General features: G+C 42.1%; 2 protein-coding genes across 2 annotated transcripts; both read right to left on the bottom strand.

The window, feature by feature from the left end:
- Positions 1-12999: 12999 nt before the first annotated feature.
- Positions 13000-13392, bottom strand: LOC138870489 (uncharacterized). The gene has a single exon (XM_070148298.1). The coding sequence runs from the start codon at positions 13390-13392 to the stop codon at positions 13000-13002; it is 393 nt and encodes a 130-aa protein (XP_070004399.1).
- A 1086-nt stretch (positions 13393-14478) lies between these two features.
- On the bottom strand, positions 14479-16724 carry LOC138870488 (uncharacterized). The gene is made up of 5 exons (XM_070148297.1): positions 16086-16724; positions 15889-15971; positions 15752-15829; positions 14997-15402; positions 14479-14763 (listed from the first exon to the last, which is right to left on the bottom strand). The coding sequence occupies exons 1-5, from the start codon at positions 16722-16724 to the stop codon at positions 14479-14481; spliced, it is 1491 nt and encodes a 496-aa protein (XP_070004398.1).
- Positions 16725-16989: the final 265 nt, after the last annotated feature.

Raw genomic sequence — 16989 nt, 5'->3', positions numbered from 1 at the left:
CAACTTTTATTTTCGTGTCATCTCCAAATTTCTTATAGATTTCAAGATAAGCTTCCAAATCAGCTCAGTGACAACAGAATTTCTTTTTCGCAAACGGAAAGCTTCCTCTGTGAATGCAATTCACAGGTCCAATTTCTCCATTAACTCTTCGCGATTGCGACCAATTCTCCGCGATCGCTATGTATACCTCTGTAGCCGAAACCAGTAGTTAAAAATGGTCTAAAAATGGAAACCACCCCGAAACTCACCCGAGCTCCTTTGAACCCCGTCTGAATATACCAGCAAGTCCTAAAACATAACACGGACCTATTTGAGGCCTCAAATCACACATAACAACATTAAAATCACGAATCGCCGATCAAGATCAATCTCTTAAGTTCATAAACTTCAAACTTCAAAACAAGCGTCTGATTCAAGCCCAAGCAATCCAAAACGAACCCAAATTTTTCATTTAAGTTCCAAAGGGCATAACGAACCTATTCTAACTTCCGGAACAATAATTCGAACCCAATATCAGTAAAGACAACTCTCGGTCAAACTTATGAACATTCCAAACCTTCAAATTTTTAACGTTTGCCAATTAGTGCCGAAACCTTCTAGAACATCCAAATGAAAATCCAGGCATACACTGAATTCCAAAATTACTATCCGGACCTAACGGAACCAACCAAACCCCGATTCAAGGTCAAATACACAAAAGTCAAACTTGGTAAACTCTTTCAACTTAATTCTTTAAACATGAAAATTATTTTTCCAAACTAATTCCGAATCTCCCGAAAACCGAAAATGAGGATACACACAAGTTATAATACATCATATGAAGTTACTCAAGACTTTAAGAAGCTGAATGAAATGCAAATGTTCAAAATGACCACTTGGGTCATTACATTTCCCCCACTTCAACATATGTTCGCCCTCGAACGTGTTAAGAATCATTCCAAAGCCATCAAATCACTGTGTAAACTCACCATGCACATATCCGTGGGTGATTTCATGTTACCCCAATCCATATAAGCCTGAAAACACACCCAATCGAAGATCCTTTCTTCAACCTTAGCCCATAAACCATGAAATCAAATCTCCAACATCCACAATCCATTACAAGTCCCGATTATATATATATATATATATATATATATATATATATATATATATATATATATATATATATATACTGTATAAGTGTGAACAAGTTGTACCAAACAATAATCATAAACCAAGATGTATATACTGTATAAGTGTGAACAAGTTGTACCAAGCAATAACCATAAACTAAGATGTAATCACATGATATATCATGAGACTCACATACTCACAGTAATAGCTTCTGACACAATAGTTGCCCAAAACAAATCTGATACCGACAATAAATCTCAATATCAAATAAAAACCTTGTTCTAAACCTTCCTACACTACCAATAATGAATGAAACAGGTAGAAACTCATAACTACTCATCGAATCAACAAGTAGTGGAGCTCTCTCGCCCGATAAGAACTGTTGCTAAATTATAAGCTGACATCCGATATTATTATCCCAAACGTGCCGTAATCAAATCTGATAGCACTCGTTCCAGGTCAAATGACCTCATCTTACCAAATACAAGCTGCTCTACTAACATACCACACCAATACTACCTAAGCCACAAATCGTGCAAATGCATGCTGATAAGTAGAGATTTTAACGAGTTTTATGCTCCTTCTGGCTTATTCTTTGATTATAAATCGTTACGAAATAGTCCCAAAAGGCTCATAAGTTGTGCTTGATTGCAGGTTTGATTGACAAAGTGACAAAATGTCAAAGATCGGCTCAAACGGAGTGAAACCTACTCAAGTATCAAAGAAAAAGTAAACTGAGGGCAAACAAGACTAGTGCGAACCGCACAAAATGGAATGTGGCCACACTAGGTGATTCAGAGAGAAGGCAAAACCAGGCCTCAGGCAACGCGGTCGCGGTACACATTTCGCGGTCCGTAGTGAAGGCTCCGCGGCCGCACTACCTTTTTGTGAGGTCCGCGGAAGGGAGATTCAGAGAGTTGGAAAAAATGGGCTTCATGTAACGCGGACGCAGAACATATTCCGCGGTCCACGGTAAAGCTTCTGCGGCCACACTATCTTTTTGTGTGGTCCGCGGAAGAGATGTTCAAAGAGATAGAAAATGCCAATGCGGTCCGCGGTCATGGTTGTGCGGACGCGACAGCTGCCTCCGCGGCCGCGGTCCATTCTACGCGGTCCGCGGAGCCCAAGTTCAGAGAGCCCAGAACTGAAGTTCAAGAGCCTAGTGCGGCTGTGGTCCATTTTATGCGGCCCGCACTGACCCCGCAGGGGTATTTTTGTCCAATTTTTCTAGCCTAGTATAAATAGAACATTTTACCATTTTTTAGGTTATCAGATATATCAGAGCTGAGCTACGCTCGTGGGAACCTCATTTGTAGCCATTTTTGGCATCTTAGCTTCAAATTAATGATAGATTCTCTGTATTTATATTAGCATTTAACTAATATGCCTTGTTCTTCATCTATTTCTTTATTTTCTTCTTCAAGCATGAGTAGCTAAACCCATTAGCTAGGGTTGTGGCTCAACCCTAGTGTGGGTAATTGATGGGTGTTGCCATCTATTGTTAGATTGACTATGGGTATTTGTTATTTGGGTCAATTTTATGGTTTAATCTATGAATTGGTGGTTGCAAACACTGGTTTGTGCTAAGTTGACTTGGCTCTTCTTGAGAAAGAGAGCCTAAGTCTCCAAAATTGGCCCAACAAGGAATTGGGATGGACTCAAGAGAATTGATAGTCCCAATTAACGGGTTAAACCTCGAGAGAGTAATCACCCTACTTGAACCCTATTTGCTTGATCTAATTTGCCTACCCATTTGGTCTCGAGAGAGTCAATTGGGCAAAATCACTCTCTCTACCGAGAGGTGTGAGAGTGGATAAATTGGCAACAGTTATAGCATAAACCCCAATTATGTCAATCGAACTTTAATAACTTCTACCCGTCAATTAGCCACCTAGGTAATGTCACGACCCTAGTGCCCTTCTTTCCATTAGATACAACTTAACAATTATCTCGTAGCATAATCTAGTTTCAATTAATAGCTTGGTAATAGTAGTTTATAATCTAAAAACCCAAAAATGTATGGAAGTGACATTCAGAACAAATACACACTTCTAGTCTAGATAGATACTCATCTCCATTCCTAGCTCCCTGTGGAAATCGATACCGACCCTCATATCGGGTAAAAGCTATTGCGTCCCTCTCTTCCTACATTTTAGTAGTGTGGAGTTTAAAGAGATTACTTTTTGGCGTCGTTGCCGGGGAGCTAACGGTTTTGGCTATCTATTTAGTTAGTTTTGAGTTTTGTTCTTATTTCCTTCTTTGTTACTTACTTGTTTGTGATATTACTCAGGTACCAACATGGCTTTAAACAACGCAAATGACCCTTTTGGAAATGTGATAGCGGGGGAGGAGGTAGAAGATCTTGAGCAAGATGAGGTGCCTCTTGCACCTCAAGGACAACGGAAAGGCCAAAATGCCAATGCAAATGCTAATCCAGATGATAATATTCCAGACCCTCTTCCGCCACCTCCAAGAGTGGCTCCCAGAGTATTACCGAACCAGGGCTACGCAAGTGCTATTTTTCCGCCCCGAATCCAGGCGGGCAACTTTCAGATAACCAATGTGATGTTGACCTTACTTGAGCAGCGTGGGTACTTCACGAGCGCTACAAATCAAAATGCCTACAAACATCTCAAGGGGTTCATAGATACATGCTGGGGGAGCAAACAAACTAATGTGTCCGAGGATGCGTTGAGATTGAGACTTTTCCCGTTCTCACTTCGGGGAAAGGCATTAGATTGGCTCTAGAGACTCCCAAACCATTCCATCACAACTTTGGATGAGTTGGCGGATAAGTGTATTACCAATTTCTTCTCTCCTAGTCATATGGCGACACTTCGAGATGAAATATTAGCCTTCAAGCAAGAACCAACGAAATCTTTGCATGAGATTTGGGAGCGATATAGAACGATGATGAAGGAGTGCCCAAATAATGATATGACCGAGGCCATGATCCAACAAACCTTCTACTGAGGCATAAATACTACAAATCAATGCATTGTTAACCAATTGACCGAGGGCAATTTTATGAAACTTTCTTATGAGGAGGCATGTGATGTACTTGATGAAATGGCGGATACATCTTCAGCATGGCAGAGTAGAGCAAACGTGCCTCAAGGTGACCCTACAGTTATCCATTTGCATAAGGAATTACATGATCACAGGCAAACGATAGCTGAGCTTACCACCACGATGAATCAATTGGCTAAGGCACAGTTGCAATAAGTTCAGAATCCTCGCCAAGTGAATGCCATGTAGGGTATTAGTATGCTTATCAACAAGAGAAGGCAAAAGAGGCAACAAAATTAAGGAAATTCTGAGCAATTTGTTGATGAATATGATGGGTGTCAAAATGATGGTTATGATGACCAAAGTGAATAGGTACAATATGTCAACAACTATCAAGGCAATAGGGGAAACTCTTCAAACCAACAATGGCGACCCCAAGGAAATTGGGACGATCATCAACAAAGTGGTGGCAATTGGAACAACAACCAAAACAACAATTGGGGTTATCAGAACAACAACCAAGGCAACTGGAATGGAGATAACAACAACTGGGGCAACAACAATAATCAAGGTGGGTGGAACAACAATAGAAACCAAGGCAACAGGGGGCAAGGCTTTCAAAGGCCCCCAATGTACCAACAATCGAACAATCCACCCTTTCTCTTCTTAGGGTCCTAGTTCTTCTAGTAATGATATGGGTAGAATTGAAATGATGTTCGAACAGATGATGAAGAGGAATGCGGATTCCGATGCACAGTTGGCTTCTCACAACACCTCTATCCGAAACTTGGAGGTGCAATTAGGCCAAATCTCTTAGTCATTGAATACTCGCCCGAAGGGTGCTCTACCAAGTGATACGGTAGTGAACCCGAAGGGTGGAAATAACAATCATGTGATGGCGGTTACAACAAGAAGTGGGAGAGGCGGTGATGTGAATGCCTCAAAGCAAAAGCAAGTTGTGGATGAAGATGTTGAGTTGCGGGATGTTGATGTACCTTTGATTGTTGAAGATGTGGTTGAAGAGAATGTGAACAATGATGTAAGGATTCATATTGGTGAGGCCAAGGTAGAAACCCATGATGCCGTGAACCCATCTAGGGAACACGTGATTGACATGCCTAAGCCGGTGGTGCCAAAAGCCAAGGTTCCTCTGCCAAGGCCACCTCCACCTTATCCTCAAAGGCTCGCAAAGCAGAAGATTGATAACCAGTTTAAAAAGTTCATTGACATGATGAAGATCTTATCTATTAATGTGCCTCTGGTGGAGGCACTTGATCAAATGGCGGGCTATGCAAAATTCATGAAAGAATTGGTTACAAAGAGGCATTCTATGGACTGTGAAACTATAAAGATGACTCACTAGGTTAGTGCTATAGTGAATTCAATGGCCCCGAATCTTGAAGATCCCAGTGCTTTCACCATTCCTTGAACTATTGGGAGTGTAGATTTTTCTAAAGCTCTTTGTGACTTGGGAGCTAGTATCAATTTGATGCCCTACTCGGTTTTCAATACTTTGGGTATTGGTCAACCTAGGATAACTTCAATGAGACTTCAAATGGTGGATCGATCGATGAAGCGACCTTTGGGCATTATTGATGATGTGCTTGTCCGGGTGGACAAATTCATATTGCCGGCCTACTTTGTGATTTTGGATTGTGAGGTGGACTATGAGGTACCTATTATCTTGGGCAGACCTTTCCTTGCAACGGGAAAGGCATTGGTTGATGTTAAAGTGGGTGAGCTCACTTTCTGAGTGGGAGACGAAAAAGTCATTTTCCACATTTGCAAATCTATGAAGCAGCCCAATAGCACCGAGGTGTGATCATTTGTAGACCTTGTCACAACAGTGATTGTGGATGATACCAGTGCTATGATCAACGTGGAAGATCCGCTTGAAGCAGTGCTCTTGAACATGGATGTTAATGATGATGCTAGTAGAGTAGAAAGTGTCAATTCCCTACATGGGATGGGCTCTTATTCTTATGAGCCGAGGAAGCTATCTTTGGATCTTGAAAATCGGAAAACTCCACCAACAAAGCCATCCATTGAGGAGCCACCAGTGTTGGAGTTGAAGCCACTTCCTCCACACCTCAGGTATGAATTCTTGGGTTCAAATTCTACTTTACCAGTTATTTTTTCTTCTTGCCTTACTAACATGCATGTTGTGGCCACTTTGGCGGTGCTTCAAAAGCAAAAAAGGGCAATTGGATGGACTCTAGCTAACATTCGGGGAATAAGCCCCGCATTTTGCATGCAAAAAATCATCTTGGAGGAGGATGCAAAGCCTTCATTGGAGCATCAAATAAGATTAAATGAGGCGATGCAAGAAGTGGTAAAGAAAGAGGTTATCAAGTGGTTGGACGCCGGTGTGGTTTATCCTATTTCTAATAGTTCTTGGACTTCTCCGGTGCAATGTGTGCCGAAGAAGGGTGGTATGACTGTGGTGGCCAATGAAAACAATGAATTCATTCCTACTCGCACATTCACCGGGTGGAGAGTATGTATGGACTACCGGAAGCTAAACAAAGTGACCCGAAAAGATCATTTCCCATTGCCATTCCTTGACCAAATGCTAGAATGTCCTGCGAGGCGTGCTTTCTATTACTTCTTGGATGGTTACTCGGGGTACAATTAAATTTTAATTTCCCTGGAGGACCAAGAGAAGACGACTTTTACATGTCCCTATGGCATATTCTCCTTCTCTCGAATGCCATTCGGATTGTGTAATGCTCCGGCAACCTTCCAACGTTGCATGATGGCTATTTTCACCGACATGGTAGAGGATATCTTGGAGGTTTTCATGGATGATTTCAGTATGGCTGGGGATTCTTTAGATGAGTGTCTGAAAAATTTGGATAGAGTATTGGCCAGGTGTGAAGACACAAACCTTGTACTCAATAGGGAAAAATGCCATTTCATGGATGAAGAGGGTATAGTGTTGGGTCACAAAATCTCGAAGCAAGGAATTGAGGTTGATAAAGCCAAGATAGAGGTGATTTCAAGGCTTCCTCCCCCTATTTCTGTCAAAGGGGTGAGGAGTTTTCTTGGGCACGCGGGTTTTTATCGGAGGTTCATAAAGGATTTTTTTAAAGTGGTACACCCTTTGTGCAAGTTGCTGAGAAAGATGCAAAGTTCTTGTTCGATGAGAGTTGTATGCAAGCATTCGAGCTTCTCAAGCTCAAGTTGACTTCTACCCTCATCATTACCGCACCAAAATGGAGCTTGCCTTTCGAGCTCATGTGTGATGCTAGTGACGTTGCGGTTGGGGCTGTTTAGGGCCAAAGAATCAACAAGATATTTCATCCGATGTACTACGCAAGCAAGACCATGAATGAGGCTCAAAGGAACTATACAGTCACCGAGAAAGAGTTGTTGGCTATTGTGTTTGCTATGGAAAAGTTTTGACCTTACTGTATGGGGGCCAAAGTTATAGTGCACACCGACCATGCCGCCCTTAGGTATTTGATGATCAAGAAAGACTCCAAGGCGAGATTGATGAAATGGGTGTCACTTTTTCAAGAGTTTGATCTAGAAATTACTGACCGGAAGGGTAGTGAGAATCAAGTGGAGGACCACTTGTCCCGTTTGGAGGAGGATGGAAGGCCTTGTGACGGCCTTGAGATCAATGATTTATTTCCCCAAGAACAACTCCTTGCGGTATCAATGAAGGATATGCCATGGTTTGCAGATGTTGCCAATTACCTTGTGACCGGAATAATCCCGTGTGAGCTCTCTTCTAACCAAAGGAAGAAGCTCAAGCGGGATAGTTTGGATTTCTATTGGGATGAGCCATACTTGTTCAAGATTTGCACGGATGGTGTGATTCATAGATGTGTCCCGGAGGAAGAATGATAACGCCCAACTATGCCTTTCAAAGGACAAAGCGGTCGCTGCAAATATAATCCTGTTTTTAGTCCGGAATCGAATCCTCAGGGAACTAACCTATCTATTACACTCTTCGATAATGTTATTATCAACTCAATCAATCTATAGATGCATGATTTTGATCAATAAAGATTGGGTTTTTTTTGTTTAACTACTTCAACTACTATTAAAAACAACAGTAAGCTAAAACAAAGAGAATTCAATGGTAAAGAGGTCTAGGGCAGTGATTTTCCCAATTGCTAGTTTAGGTCTTGACTCTTTCGCTATAATCTCGCCGTAATACTCTATGAGTATTAAGAGTTATGGGCTATCATAATTATCTCTCAATCAACTACAATAGTTTACTAGAGCATTCTCTCGAACAACTCTAGCTGACAATAGGTATGCAACTCTAAATTATCCCACCAAAGTTTTGTTATCTCTAAACCCACTTTTAAGTTCAAGTAATGAATCTCTTCAATTACCCAAAAGTGGTGTTGTTCAAAAACTATCTAACCTAATATTCTTTTTCAAGCAATATAAGGTAATTAGACACGATTAATCAAGGGCCCATTCAATTAATCACCTTACAAAGCGTAGTTGAACAATCATATCATAAATCCGGCTCGATTATAACAACTTGAGTCAAAACTTCAACCAACAATTGGTTCCATCAACCTTAGATAAGTATTTAGCTACTCATAACAAAATAAGAAATAACTACTAAATTGTTCATAATGTAAATTTGCAAGAATTAAAAGGAGATAGAAAAATTCTAATATTTGGTTAATCTTCTCACACTTGTTCTTCCTCCAAAAGTAGTCTAAAATTAGCTTGTTCCTCCAATTGGGCGAGTTTCTAAAGCTTATAAGGGTTTTACAAAAGTTTTCCCAAAATTACACTTTGGTCCTCAAACTTCCAGCTGCGTGAACAGTGCACCGCGGTCGACCGCGGTGAACGCCAACCTTTCTGCCTCACTTTATTAATATGCCACGGTTTACCGCGGTGCCACCGCGGTCGCGATGGCCTTCTTGCCCAGGCCATTTATGCTTCTTTGTATTCGGGTACTTCTCGAGTGGGTTTTTTCTTCACATTATCGCGTCCAAAACACTCCATGTTGCTTCCTCTTATATAATATTCCCTGCTAAACAAAAGAACACTATTTAGAGCATTTTGTTGGCAAATTATCTATAAAACAACAAAAAAGTATGGTCCTATTAAGGTGTAAATATCGACTATATAGCCTACTATCAACACCCCACACTTAAATCATTGCTAGTCATCGAGCAATCCACCACAGTCCATCAAAATTTCTTTCCTAAGCTTTTCCTTTAACGACTAACACCATGAACATTTTACAGCAATTTGCACCTAGTAGTGAATAGCCTTTACCTCAAGTGTCAAACCTTTTGTACCATGCAACATTTGCACTTACTCAAACTACTCTATACAAGAGTCAAGACTTACCTTTCCTTTGTGAATCACATGCCCTCACACCTCACACGAGAGTAGTTCCACATATAACTATAATTAGAACAAGTAGGAACTAAGATAGACAAAATTCGCTCACTCTCAGAAAGAACGTTCACATGCCACAAAGATGCACCATAGGCTTGCCCGTAGTGTAATACTTTACTAATTGAGCTCATTCAGTCTAAGATCAATAGGACTTTACTTGGTTGTAATGTAGGCTAAGGGTCGGGTAGGATATATTTAGATATAGTGACTAACCTCCCTAAGCACTTTTAATACAATTACATTAAACTTAAAGATCATAGTTGTGCCAACTAAACACTCCACCTCATTATCAACCATTATCATTGTTTATAACCTATATTTTTCTTTATTTGTTTTTTTTTCAATTTCCACACCTTTTCTCTATCTCAATGGTTCCACTCAAAAACCAAACCACCACCCCACACTTTTACTTTTGCATACTTCCATTATCGTTCAAGTGCTTATTGGGAGGTAAAAGGGTTCAAATGGCAAGCTATTCAAACAATTGGGTAAGGTTCGCAATGTGGTTGCCAAAGAAATAAGCTTATAGGCTCAATGGGGTTAACTACGATGTATTGCATTTAGGTGGGTTTACTTTATATATCTGGCTCAACAAAGAAATGCCTATATCACTTTTAAAAGTGAAAGAAACTACTATTTCGCTTTGCAAACACACAGGACAAGTTCTAGGCATCAAATATGAACATGGAATACAGTAAAACTCACACACACATGGCACGTGACTCACTCCGGATTGGGTTATCAAGACATTCTCTTTTAAGTGTTCAAGTTATATACAAACGTACAATTTTAAGGCACTCTAACAGGATTTAACCAATGAAGCTAGGCGTTACACTCTAGTGTCTATTGTGTTCAGGTGTAAAAAATCAATTTTTCGCTCGTAGCCCATTAATCCTAACCTAAAACTAAAACGAACAAAAACAAAAACTACCTATACCCGGTTCAAGCTAAACCCTTGGAAAAGAACCGTGGCCCAAAGAAAAACCAAGGGGGAGTTATTACACTACCTAAAAATAAAATAAAAAAATCTTTTTGGTCTTTTCTCTAGACTACTTCCCTCAAAAATATTGTCTAACGGATCCGTCATCAGGAAGAGTCTCCATATTCCAATTTTTGTTTCCGACTTAGTCCCTCAAGAACCCCGTCGAAAGAGATCCATCATCGGGAAAAGTCACTTACTATTTTAGCTTTCCTAATAAACTATTACTCTACATCAAAACAATCAAAGCAAGACAAAACAAGGAAAATCAAACAGTCAATTATTACAATTACAAACATACAATGAAGTATCCCCACCCCACACTTAAAATGAAGACATGTCCCCATGGCTTAAAATTTAAAGAACAGTGAGGTTAAGGAACTTCCCTGAAGGCTCACTCCTGATCGGAGACAGTGTCTGAGTTCACGTTGCATGCATGTCCCAGTGCTCTCAACCAGCCCAAGAATTTCTTCTCCGATTTCACTTGCCTCTCAGCCACCGCATCAACACGGACACCCAAATCAGTGACTGAGGTACGCAACCCAGCCATATCCTGCTCCAAAGCAGTCATACAGGTGCTCCGGCGTGGCTATGATGGGCCTGCCACATCAACTCTCAGAGGAGGGGGAACCTCAACTACCTCAGCATAATCATCATCATCATCAGCCGAATCATCATTAGAGTCATCAACATTCACCACCGGCTCTCATCTAATTCCAATTTTTCTCGCCCGAAACGGAGCTTTTAGTGGCAATCTCCCATCAACCCGAGGGTCTTCGGGGACTCGAGCAATACGGCACAGCCGAGTGATCAACGAAGGGAAGTAGTGGCCCTTGGTTAGCTTAGGCGATCGAATGAACATCTCTTCATGAATGAGCCGGGCCACATCAAAATCACTGTGGGACATAAAGTAGTGGATTGCGGACGCTCGTGGTAGATTAGCATCTGTCGTGTTGCTGGATGGCAACAATCGACTGTTGATAATGGTGAGCCAACACTTGGCCTCCCAGTTCAGACAGTGGGGAGTTGAGAGTAATCTTGTGCTTGATCCATAGGTGATCTCCGTCCTACACACAGATAGTATCAAGAAGAGTGCCCCACAAGGCCCGTGATCCGCTAAAAGTACAATAAGGATCAAATTCACCCTGAAACACAGGTAGCCTGTATACCCTGTGGATGGTGTCAAGAGATGCATTTACCGGGGTATTGCGCACCATTACAACCCCATTCTCATGTTCTGGCAAGTTCACATAGAATTCCCTTACTAGTTGAACATTAGTCTCCTCCGGTACCTTGAAGAAGATGTCCAGTTGATACCGCCGCAGCTCATTAAACATATTGGGGCATTCCACCTCCAAAGTCGTTCGATCAATGTGCACCTCAGGTTGTAGCTTCTTGGCTGCTTTCAGGTTGTACCTATCCTCCGCTGCGCTGGATACTTACCGAGTGCTATCGAACTGATGTGCACTGGCTTGGCTCCTAGCTCGTAAGGAGCTTCCCGGTCCACTAATGGAGGGTCCAATGTTTCGTATCTTCCTGGAAGAACTCATTGTACCTGTCATACAACGAAACGTCTATTAGTGAGTGCGCAAAAAATATGTGACTATGTATGGTTACTCAGACTTCACCATAACCATGTCACAATAGCTCCTTATATCTCCATTGGGGCAATTTCCCAAACACCCTGTGAGCAAGGCACTTTCCAAACACCTATAGCCCTCATGGGTATATCAAAGCTCCTCCCCAATCAAGTATACTACCACACCAACACACCCCACACTTACTTCATTCAATCACTCACCAATAACACCGTTCAAACATGCAATGCACAACCCCTTCACCAATCAAACTCAAAAACAAAATTGAAAAGCAAAAACAAGAAGAAAAAGAGTATACCAACAAGTACATCCAACACAACATAAAATTACATAAACTACAATACAATAAAACACAATACTAAAGAAAAGAGAAAGAAGAGGTGAGGAACATACCGTAGTTGAAGAATGGGAAGAGGAATGGAAGTGGGGGATGTTAGTATGAGGGAAGAAGAAGAAGAAGAAGGAGAGAGTATTGGAGGGGTTAGGGTTGATGGAGAGAGAGAAATCCGAAATATGGGGAGGGGATCAGTGTTTTGGGTTTAGGGGGAGGGGGTTTGGGTTGTAAAATTAAAAGAAGAGGAAAAGAAATAAGAAAAACGGAAAAAAATAAAAAAAATTAAAATTACCTGGGACCGACCGCGGTCCACCGCCGCCGCGGTGGGTTTCAAAATCTGAGGCAGAAAGTTTATGCCTCACCGCGGTTTACCGCGATCCACCGCAGTCGCGGTGAGATGAAAAATCTGAGGCAGAATGTTTGCCTTCCACTGCGGTTTACCGCGGTTCACTGCGGTCGCGGTGCTGGCGCTGATTTTTTTTAATATATGAAGTTACATGAACACACTAACAACACACTCATGGGTTGCCTCCCACGCAACGCCTGATTTAACGTCGCAACACGACGCAAGCATTTGATCATTACTCCTCATCCGCGCACTGGGGCTCTCCCAAAGTGATTACCACTCTATCCCCTTTTTCTTCAGCCATGCCAAGGTAATGTTTCAACCTTTGCCCATTTACTGTGAACTTGTTTGTCCCATCTTCTGATTCAATCTCTACAGCTCCACTCAAGAACAATTTCACCACTCTGAAGGGTCCTGACCATCGGGACTTTAACTTACCTGGGAACAATCTCAATCTCAAGTTGTATAACAACACTAGATCTCCGGGTTTGAAGTTTTGATCCAAGATGTGCTTATCATACATTAATTTCATCCTTTCTTTGTATAATCTAGCACTCTCAAAGGCCTGGAACCTGAATTCCTCTAGCTCATGTAACCCAGTGATTCTGTTAGTACCTGATGTCTCCATGTCTAAGTTTAACTACCGCAATGCCCAAAGTGCTTTATGCTCTAGCTCAACTGGGAGGTGGCATGCCTTGCCAAATACCAACTTGTACGGTGACATACCAATTGGGGTTTTGAAGGCTGTGCGGTATGCCCACAATGCATCATCCAATTTCTTTGCCCAGTCAGTCCTTGTTGCATTCACTGTTTTTGTGAGGACACTTTTAATCTCCCTGTTGGACACTTCAACTAGCCCGCTTGATTGTGGGTGGTATGGGGTGGTCACTATATGACGAACTCCATATTTTTCCAACAGCCATGCGAATGCTCTATTGCAGAAATGGGTTCCACCATCACTGAGTATAGCTCTTGGGGTACCAAAACGCGTGAAAATGTTCTTCTTTAGAAAGCGTAGTACCCCCTTGGCATCATTGGTCGGGAGAGCCACTGCTTCGACCCACTTGGAGACATAGTCAACTACTACCAATATGTACTTGTTACCATACGAGCTGATGAATGGCCCCATGAAGTCAACCCCCCACATGTAAAAAATCTCCACCTCTTGAATTGTGGTCATTGGCATCTCGTGTCTACGAGATATGTTGCCAGTTCTTTGGCATTCATCGCAGCTTTTAACCCAAGCATGGGCATCATTGAACAGAGTAGGCCAGTACAAGCTTGACTCCAACACCTTAGCTGTTGTCCGAATTCCTCCAAAGTGTCCACCATATGGTGAAGCATGGCAAGCCTGTAAAACAGAATGTTGATCTTTCTCGGGGATACACCGCCGGATCATGTTATCTACACATATTTTAAATAATAGAGGTTCATCCCAATAATAATACCGATAATCACAAAAGAACTTTTTCTTTTGAATTGAGGAGAGTTCATAAGGTACAATACCACTTGCTAAATAATTAGCAATATCAGCATACCAAGGTGCCTCCTCCATTGTCATTGCCAGTAACTGTTCATCCGGGAATGTCTCTGTTAGATCCTCAACCTCTACCTTCTTTTAAGCTCCTTCCAACCTTGAAAGGTGGTCAGCTACTTGGTTCTCTGTCTCTTTTCGGTCACGTATTTCCAGATCGAACTCTTGTAATAGAAGAACCTAGTGAATCAAGCGTGGCTTTGACTCCTTCTTTTCTATCAGGTACCTAATTGCTGCATGGTCAGTGTAAACAATAACTTTCGAGACAATCAAGTATGACCTGAATTTGTCGAATGCAAAAACAACAACCAACATCTCTTTTTCCATCACAGTGTAATTGAGTTGTGCACCGCTCAGCGTTCTGCTTGCATAATAAATTGGGTGCATCAGTTTACCCTGTCGCTGCCCCAAGACTGCTCCTATGGCGTAGTCACTTGCATTGCACATGAGCTCAAATGGTTGCTCCTAGTTGGGTGCAACAATTATGGGTGCAGTCACCAATCTCTTCTTCAGCTCCTCAAATGCCAATCTGCAATCATTAGAAAACACAAAGGGGTGATCCTTTTCAAGGAGTTTGCAAAATGGGTTAGCAATTTTGGAGAAATCTTTAATGAATCGCCTGTAGAACCCAGCATGCCCAAGGAAACTTCTCATCGCCTTGACTGAAGTGGGCGGTGGTAGTTTTCAATCATGTCAACCTTAGCATGGTCGACCTCAATTCCTTTACTGGACACTCGATGTCCCAAGACTATCCCTTCCTGTACTATAAAATGGCACTTCTCCCAGTTCAACACAAAATTTGTCTCCACACATCTTTTGAGCACTCTTCTTAAGTTGTGAAGAAAATCCTCGAATGAATCTCCCACCACGGAGAAATCATCCATAAAGACCTCCATAATATCCTTCACCATGCCTGTAAAAATGGCTAACATGCACCGTTGAAATGTCGCCGGTGCATTGCAAAGCCCAAAAGGCATTCTCCAAAAGGCGAAGATGCCATATAAATAAGTGAAGGATGTTTTCTCTCTATCTTCGGGGGCTATTGATATCTGATTGTACCCCGAATATCCATCCAAGAAACAGAAGTGTGAGCGCCCGGCCGGCCTGTCCAACATTTGGTCAATGAAAGGCAAGGGGAAGTGATCCTTCCGGGTGGCTGTGTTCAATTTTCGGTAATCCATGCAAATCCGCCATCCCATAACTGTACGAGTTGAGATCAACTCATTGTTCTCATTTTGCACAACAGTCATTCCCCCCCTTTTTGGCACACATTGGATAGGGATAACCCAATTGCTATCAGAGATGGGGAAGATGATTCCCGCATCTAACTATTTGATCACTTCCTTCTTTACTACCTCTTTCATGTTCGGGTTCAGCCTTCGTTGATGTTCTCTAGAAGGTTTGTTCCCTTCTTCCAAGAGAATCTTATGCATACAGAAGGCTGGGCTGATACCTTTTATGTCTGCCATGGTCCAGCCAATAGCAGTCTTGCTTTCCTGCAGTACCTGTAAGAGCTATTCTACCTGCACATCTAACAAACCAGATGATATAATAACAGGAAAAGTAGAATGCGGGCCTAAGAAAATGTACCTGAGGTGAGCTGGAAGCGGCTTCAGCTCCAGCTTGGGTGGTTCCTCTACCGATGGCTTTGCTGGAGGTGTAGCCCTTTTTTTCTAACTCAAGGGACTCGAATTGAGGTTCTCTTTTCAGAATCCTTGGCCTTCAAGTGCCATGACCTACTCAACCAACCCTTCACCATCCATTTCTTCTAAATATTTTAGACATGCCTCCCAAGGATCTTTAGCAGTAAGGGTCACATCATCTTCTTGTAGGATCAAATCCACTGCCTCCACTAGAGAGCAATTAGCATATTCACTGGGTCTCCTCATAGATTGCTGAACATTGAATATGACTTCTTCATCGTTCGGTCTCATTTTTAATTCCCCAGTCTCACAATCGATCGGGGCTCTCCCATTGGCCAAAAATGGCCTACATAAAATGATAGGTATCTCCGCATCTACCTGACAATCCAGAATAACAAAGTCCACAGGGAATACAAACTTCCCCACTAGCACCAACACATCATCAAGAATCCCAGTAGGCATTTTTACCGTGCGGTCAGCCAGTTGCAGCAGCATCGAAGTTGATCTAGCTCTGCCAATGCTTAGTTTGGTGTATACAGCCAGAGGCATCAAATTTATTCTGGCTCCCAAATCACATAATGCCTTTGCAAAGGCATAACTCCCAATCGTGCATGGAATAGTGAAGCTACCCGGGTCGGACATATTTTGAGCCATCGGTCTGGTCACTACTGCACTGCAGGTCTGCGTCGGAGTCACTGTGGATAGGTCCTGAAAATCAAACTTCCGTGACATTAGGTCTTTCATCATCTTCGCATAACCTGGCGTCTCCCTCAAGGCATCCATCAAAGGAATATTCAGCTAAATTTGACACAGCATCTCCATGAATTTCTTGTATTGATCTTCCTTCTTTTGTTTTACCAGTCTCTGAGGTAATAGTGCAGGTATCACCCTTTGTTCACTGCTTGCTGGCTTCTCTCTATTGGGGTTCTGTGGCACAAGAGGCACCATATGTTCTGCAGCTTGTTCATTTACCTTAGCCTTACCCTTTTCATCTTGACCCTGTTCGACTACCACTTCAGTTAGATTTGTTGGTTCATCTACCTCTAGT

The sequence above is a fragment of the Nicotiana sylvestris genome, chromosome 6 (assembly GCF_000393655.2).
Source record: "Nicotiana sylvestris chromosome 6, ASM39365v2, whole genome shotgun sequence".
Classification (NCBI taxonomy): Eukaryota; Viridiplantae; Streptophyta; class Magnoliopsida; order Solanales; family Solanaceae; genus Nicotiana; species Nicotiana sylvestris.
This window is presented reverse-complemented; position numbering and strand designations above follow the sequence as displayed.